The sequence below is a fragment of the Galeopterus variegatus genome, unplaced genomic scaffold (assembly GCF_000696425.1).
Source record: "Galeopterus variegatus unplaced genomic scaffold, G_variegatus-3.0.2 Scaffold6220, whole genome shotgun sequence".
NCBI lineage: Eukaryota > Metazoa > Chordata > Mammalia > Dermoptera > Cynocephalidae > Galeopterus > Galeopterus variegatus.
This window is the reverse complement of record NW_007732331.1, coordinates 249,319-256,850: the sequence shown is the minus strand read 5'-3', so window position 1 is coordinate 256,850 and position 7,532 is coordinate 249,319. Positions and strand designations below refer to the sequence as shown.

The 7,532-nt window shown below is 37.5% G+C and overlaps 1 protein-coding gene across 1 annotated transcript in view; it reads left to right on the top strand.

Moving 5' to 3' along the window:
* The first annotated feature begins 443 nt into the window (after nucleotides 1–443).
* LOC103605994 (ankyrin repeat and sterile alpha motif domain-containing protein 1B-like) overlaps nucleotides 444–7,532 on the top strand; it is a 225,933-nt gene continuing 218,844 nt past the window's right edge. The window contains exon 1 of the mRNA XM_008590590.1: nucleotides 444–614. Within this exon, the coding sequence (XP_008588812.1) occupies nucleotides 481–614 (134 nt within the window). The 5' untranslated portion in view covers nucleotides 444–480. The remainder of the gene's footprint in view (nucleotides 615–7,532) is intronic.

The window sequence follows — 7,532 nt, the reverse complement described above, 5'->3', positions numbered from 1 at the left end:
TGCCGCCGCGTCACCGCCGAGCCGGCCTGGCGCGGAAGCTGAGGCGAGCCCGGGCCGGGCACGAGGGCGCGCGGGCCATAGCCGCCGCGGTTGTTCGCTGCGCTCCCGCTCCCGCGAGGACGTTCTCCGCCTTCCCCTCCAACCTCCTCAGTCCTCCTCCTCCCGCTCCTCAAAAGCACCCCCGGCCCCCCCTCACGCCCCACCCGCGGGAAAGAGGCCCTGGGAATTCAGGGGAGTGGCTGTGGGGGCGCGTCGCGGGCCTCTTCCTAGACATGGTCTGATCCCCATTGTAAAAGCTGCTCCCCGGAGAGGAGGAGAGAGTGGTGCTCCCGGCTCGGGGCTGCAGGGATCCCAGCGTGCCGAAGCTCTTGCATTATTTTAGGGTGGGGCGGGGAGGGCCCTGGATTTTGGGGAGTGGGGGTGGTCGGGGAGGAGGACCCGGGCGGGGAGAGGACTCTGTGGGGGAGTCGGTGAGAGACTATGGGGAAGGACCAGGAGCTGCTGGAAGCTGCTCGCACTGGAAATGTGGCTCTGGTGGAGAAACTCCTGTCTGGCAGGAAAGGAGGGATCCTGGGCGGTGGATCCGGACCCCTGCCCCTGTCTAATCTGCTAAGGTAAGGACGGGCACCGGCTGGGGGAAGGCACACCTAGTTATGCATTGTGATGGATACGTCGTCCTCCTCACGGTTATTACACCTGCTGGTGGCCAGCGATCCATTCTTAAATTAGGTAGGAAAACAGGCTGTGTGTATGGAGAGGAGGCATGAGTCTCCCGGTCAGATTGATGCCTTAGATTCTTTGAGTAATTTTAATATAGCCTTCCATCAATGCGTCAGTAAGATACTTTTCTGTGCGCCGTGGTGCAGAACTTGTACATGGACTAGTGTTGTTTGAAGAAAACCGGCTTTCCACCTGCTTTTCATCAATGTTTATTATATATTTGCAGCTTCGAACCAGGCCCCTTTTTGGGGGGGTCTATTTAAATAAAATTGACAGAGAAGCTATTGCATGCATGCGATTACCCTGCAAAAGCCACAGCCTTTGGTTGCTGCTATCTTCTCTTGCAGAAGGCATTTGCTGTGCTGTGGGTTATGATCCCACAAAATGAAGAAAGTGAACCTTCTGATGAGATGTCATCAGTCCAGGGTGTGTGTAAAACTTGATGAGGCAGGTTGGGCAGCCCCAGCAGTACTTTCAGTTACCTGAGCATGGCTAAATGAAACTTGGTTATTTTTCCTCAGGATGAAGGATGCTAGGTCACGATTGGGTTAGTGTGTATGGAAAAGAGTAGAGGCCTTTTAACGTGAAAGATGTTGCCGATGAAGCTAATATTGCTTGGCGAATTTTTCTTAGATGACATTTAAAAAAATGTCAAGGTCCTTATTCAGCCGGCAGTACCATAGAAAGAGCAGGATGATATGCATATGTGAGAAACTATTAACTTAAAAGTTGAATTCATGGACAAATGAAACCAAGTGGGAGGGAGGAAGCTTGAAGAGTAAATAGATAAAATTCAAGGAAAGCTGTTTAATTTCTAAAATCATGGCTATTCAATTTATCCTGAATATTTTTGGAGGCATCAGTCATCATTCATATCTTCACCTTTAAATAACTCTTAGGCAACCCAACTATATATGTAAAAAAATTTAAAAGCCCAAGTGATTTTCTTGGTTTTTAAAAACTGTTCTGTGCTACTCTTGACAAGTGCTTAATACAAACTTTTGGGTGATGACATTGTTTTCTTTATACAACTTCTTATAGATTGTAGTGATGAGTCAGTGCAATTAATTACAGCACTGGCTAATGGGGAAATGTTTATATTACAGTGAAATAAATTTTGTTGGAAAATAGCTGATGGAATTTTAAAAAGCCCTGTATGTTATCATATATCCTTGTTGACAGTGATATTTTATTGGAATGACAGTTCACTTCACAACAGTGAATTTTTATGGGACATTTTTTCAGCAGGTCTTAGAAATGATGACTCTTCTGTGTACTCCCTTGTTAAATAATTTCACTTTCAAACACAAGTAGACAGTGTGTGCATGTTTCATATTCAGCTCTAATAATTGCCCTAGTTACATGTAATTTATATAAAAGCAGTCTATCTAGTTACAGTTATAAATTAAAGGTAAAATAAATATATTTGCCATCAGTTATAAAAATGATTATGGCTAGAAACCTATATGCTGAAAGAAGTTTCTCAAAATAATCAATTCCTTTGGGCAAACTCTAAAGAATTCTTTGAGAACAGTGAGAACTTCAGTTAATTTCATTGAGATAAATGGTATCTCAATGGTATCACTATATTTGTGATAGAACTCAAAGGCAAACATCTTTTAAATACTCCTTTCTGGGTTGTGTCATTTTTTTTTTAAAAAAAGAATAGATGTCAAATTTTAGGAATAAAATACCAACTATTTAATGTTAGTAAACACTAAATAAAATATCAAAATTGTGACCCACAATGTACATTTCGAATGAGAGGTTTTCACTTTTGCTGGTTTTGTCAGAGGTAGAAGTAGTAGTTTGACAATAAGAATGCACAAAGGAAATAATAAAACTAAAAAATGTGTTCTTTAGAGTAGTTTGAACCAAGTTGTAAAAATCACAAACAAAACCAGTAACCTTTAAACTTGCATTTTTCTATCTCATACTGAATAAACAACTAACACAGTGTCTTTGAAGAAAATGAGAGTTGGAATTGTATTCTTTGGGTGATACTTTGCCTAAAATGAAATTCTAAAGAAGGCACATTTTACTTGTCACTTTATTTCATAAATGATTATCATCAGAAATTTATTTATAGGATAATGGAAAATGTGCCCCCCAATCAAATATAGTGATACTTTGAAATTTTTCAATATTTTGGAATGAATTGTGGAATAGGTTTGGTACTTTTTTCCCTCTTGTTTTATTACTTCTGTAATAATTGTGTCAGACTGTGTGCTAAATGCTTACATGAATCCTCTCATTCAATTCTTATACCAACCATAAGAGGTCTATCCTCATTTCACAGATGGGCTAAAGAGATAGGAAGATTAAAAACTTGCCCAAGGTCACATAATTGGTAATAGCAGATTTGAAATTCTGTGTTTCAAATTTGCTTTGCCACATCTTAAGTCTTATTCATTCGACTTGTTTTATTCACAAAAGTTTAAAGTACATGGCCAATTTAGATAGTTCAATCTGAACATTATTTTTGTTACGAATAATTAATTTTAAAATCCTTAAATTTTGGTATGGTTTTTTCTAATTAAAAAAAAAATCTCATGACTGCCCTTTGAGGGTTCGCTAGATAAGAACTTTTTCCGACGGTGCTTTTGATTACTTATTATCTACTAAGTGAGCAGTAGCTATATGATGGTGAATCATATATGCTTGGGTGACACTGCAATTTTCAGCAAAAGTAAGAATGCCCTGGAATAAATATAAAAACCCTTTAAAGCCTTACTGTTCTTTTCTGTAGACTAAAAATAGTAATGGTACCATATGGGGTTAGTAATTATATGGGGTTGTTGTAAGGATCAATGAGGTATAAAGTAATGAATATGAAGCATTTAGCACATAGGTATTCATCACTAGTGTTATTATTTCTCATGCAGCTCGAAAGCATTTAACTCTATTTCTTAAGACCTTACTAAAGATTCGCTTCATGTTGTACTGGAGTAAATTTCCTCAGTAAGTTTTCCTTTAGAATCATAGAATTGTCAAATAGAAAGAGGCCTTTAATCCAACATTCCTAGTGCTGGAATTTCCTCTGCAACATTCCTTACCAGTTAGTATCTAGCCCTGTTAAGCCCTCCAGTGACTAGATTCATTACATTTTTTGATAGCCCTAATTATTTAAAAAAAAATTCTTTTTATTGAGCTGAAATCTGTCTCCCTGTAACTTCCAGCAATTGGTTCTAGGTTGGTTATATGGGTCAACTCAAAGTAGTCTAATTCATCTGCCAGGACAGTTTTTCAGGTTCATTCTTCTGTTTTTCATGGGAAAACTATCCTTTCCATTAACCTTTTTTCATGTGGCAATAGAGCACAGTTATTAGGATCTTAGGTTTTCATACTTTTCACTACTCTTTTTTTCCTTCTTTGAATATTCTCAAATTTTGCAATGACCCTCTTAAAATAGTGGTGACTGGAAGTGAACAAAATGTGCTAGATGTCATTTGATTAGTGTAGAACATACGGGGCTTGATATGTGTTGAATAAAAAACAATGGATTACAAAACTGCATTTGTAGTATCCTATTTTTGTAAGAGATCATAAGTGTGTATGAATGTAATGTGCATTAAGAAGTCTGGAATAATGAAACACCAAAATGTAGATAGTATTCATCTTTGAGTGGTAGAATTGTGGGTAATATTTATTTTCATTTTCCTTATCCGCATTTTCCAGTGTTGTACAGGGAACGTGTATTATGTAATTAAATAAAATAGCAGCTATTAAAACATGATACAGTGAAATTATTACCTCTTTATTATTAATCTAAGACCTACCTACAGTTCAAGATTTTCTAAGCTACGTGATGATATTGGCTTACATTGAGCATATAGTCAATTAAAACTTCAGGTATTTTTTTCAGTGACCTATGAAGCCAATGATTCTCCTATCTGGTACTTGTAGAAGTGTTGGATGATCTTAAATTATTCCTATTACATTTCATCTTATTTGTTTTAGCCTATATTTGTAATCTGTTTGGATCTTTTTGACTCTTGAGTCTGTCTTTCAGCATATTAACTTCTCTCCTCTGAATTATCTGTAGATTTAATAAGCATGTTTCCTATACTGGAATCCAACACACCATATATCCTTAAAGAACCTCTCTTTAGCCTAGTATGAATTTAAAAGTGGCAATCTATGCATGGTATTTCTACCAACATTGAAGCCACTTAACAGAACTATCAGTCAGCTACTTCTTTCCATTATACCTGTGAAAATATCATGAGGTATTTTATCCACTACCTTTCTAAATTCACGCTATGTTCTGTTTATGGCATTCCTTTGATCAACTCCTTTAGTAGTAAGTCTGTACATTCCACCAAAATAAGCTTACTTTATTATAGCTTGTTTCTGGTAGTGAGCCATTCCTAGTACTGATGAAAATTCCTTCTACTCTCTTACATCTAATTCTTCTTGATTTGGATACTTATACTCATTTAAAGCAGCTAAGTGTCTCTTATGATCTCTATTTGGAGCTTCAATAATCTCCTAACATTATTTGTTTATCCTTGCTGGTTTGAAATTATTCTCAATACAGAAGATAGAAGCAAAACAGAAATTGGAAAAAATCAGATTCTTGGCATTGTTAGCTATCAGAAAATTATCTTGTGGTCTAAAACCATCCGCAGTTTTGCTCTGTCAGAGCTCAAGGTTACATTAGTGAACTATTATACATCCCTTCTTTTTTTCAAACTTAGTTGAAAGAGACGTTAGAAAGAGTGTATACTGTACTTACCTTTTGTATTTGTTTTCAGTGGTGCCCCTCACCACCCTTCTTTATCCTTAAAGAAATCTGTGCTCATTAGAACTCATCAGAGTACTCAAATTGAGTTGCCTTCTTCCTTTTCCTCCTCGGATTATATGTGAAATTTCATTTTTTTAAAAATTTATATCTTTCATGAGACAGCTACAAAGCCTTTAAAAATCTCTTCTTTTGGCATAACTGCCTTTTATTCTAAACAAAAATAAGTCTCATTTAAAATGCGTATTAAATTATTTTTTATTGAGTCTAGGATTAAGAATTATCTGTATTTTTTTTTTTTTTTTTTTTTTTTTTTTTTTTCCGTGTCCGGCAACGGATCGCAACCCTCAGTGTTGCCCCCGTACCGGACCGCGGACCGGCGACGGGATCACAAGCCTCGGCGTTGCTCCCGCGCCTCGCTCAGCCAGTGAGCGGGAGCCGGTCTGTACATGGGATCCGAACCCTCGGACGGGAGCGCCGCCGCGCTTCCCAAGCGGCGCACTATCCAGTGCGCCACCGGGCCGGCCCGAATTATCTGTATTTTAATAAAGCACAATAAAAGTTTGTTAATGCTTTAAATTTACTTGATTTTCTTAATGCCTCAAAGGGTTGAGTACTATATAAAGTGTATTTAGTAAATTCTTGTTGAACATGAAGAATCCAGTTCTTGAGATCTTCATGAGAAAAAGTAGATCAATAAGAAGTAGGGGAAAATAAATCTTCTGGTCACCAAAGTCATATAAGCCAGAACTCACTTATGTTTTTCAGATTCAGCATTCAGCTCATGAAGTTTTTGGTGATGGGTAGAAGGAGATAAGAGGCAACTAGAAAGTATTGTAATTTTCACAACTATTTGGACAATTGTGGTTACTGGGAATCAAATATAAGAAACACACTTTCAGGGAAACTGCGTTGGTTAAATGGAATAAATCACAAATAGAGCAGTTAAGCTGCATGAAAATGTTATATCTATAAAAAGAGTCAAGTTGCAAGTGGGTTATCTATTTTAGATAGTAATGATGTTGGAAGCGGTGATTGCACCATTATGTTCAGGGAGTTGTGTCTGCCACAGTGAACAGTGCCAGCTGCATGATGTCGAGTAAGCAGAGAGGAGAGAGAATTTTGGTATTGACCTCTTTCTCCACTAAGCAGCGTTTTCAGCTCTCTTCAAAACTGTGAGGGTGATGTGTAGAAGCGAACTAGGACAACCAGTCAGTGACTACTACTCAACCTGTCCATTCTTACAGTGTAGAATTCCTAGTATGTCTCAGTGATTTCTCACAGTTGACTGAAGGGTGAAGCAAGTCTTCACTGATATTAATTAAGGCAGAAACATACTATATTCAGCAGCATATCTAGTGACTTTAGCAGTTTAACCTCTCAGGTGACAGCAAATAATTTGACAATAAATAGTTCAATTATATACTGAAATAATTTAATTATGCATTTGTGGTAGTTTTCAAGGAGCCTATTATAGAACACTCTTCCTGAGTATTTAACTAGAAATGGAAGCTGACTATAAAGCAAATCAAGGGTTAGAAAAGATTAATTTCTACCTATGGAACCTGAAGATATTTGACATTTAATGCATTTAGCATGTCTTTGGTTTCCATTTTGAACATATTGCAGAATGGTTTCAGTTAATTAAAATATGATGAGTTTTGATTACTCATTCCATGTTGGTATGAAAGAATATTTTATATTTGAACAAGCAGGAATTTATAAAGAAGACTTATCCATGTTCCAGTTCTTTCTCCTGTATGTGGTGACACGGTCATGTAAATCATATAGGCAGGCAGAGGCACAATGCCAGTTGAAAATCCAATGAATTTTCTTGTGTAATACTCATACAGAGCTAGGAACTCTTCTCAGAGTCCAGTTTTCTTCTACGTGTCAGTAGGATAGCAAATGAATTTTACATTTGTGTTAAACTGGTTAAGGCTCGAAATAGATTTTTAAAGGTGGATCAAAAAATATGGTCCAAGGATGAATTTTGTTTTCCTCAGTTTCCTCTACTGCAGTGTCCAAATAGTGTTCTTTGAATCTGTTTCTTACGAATGGTGTTTTC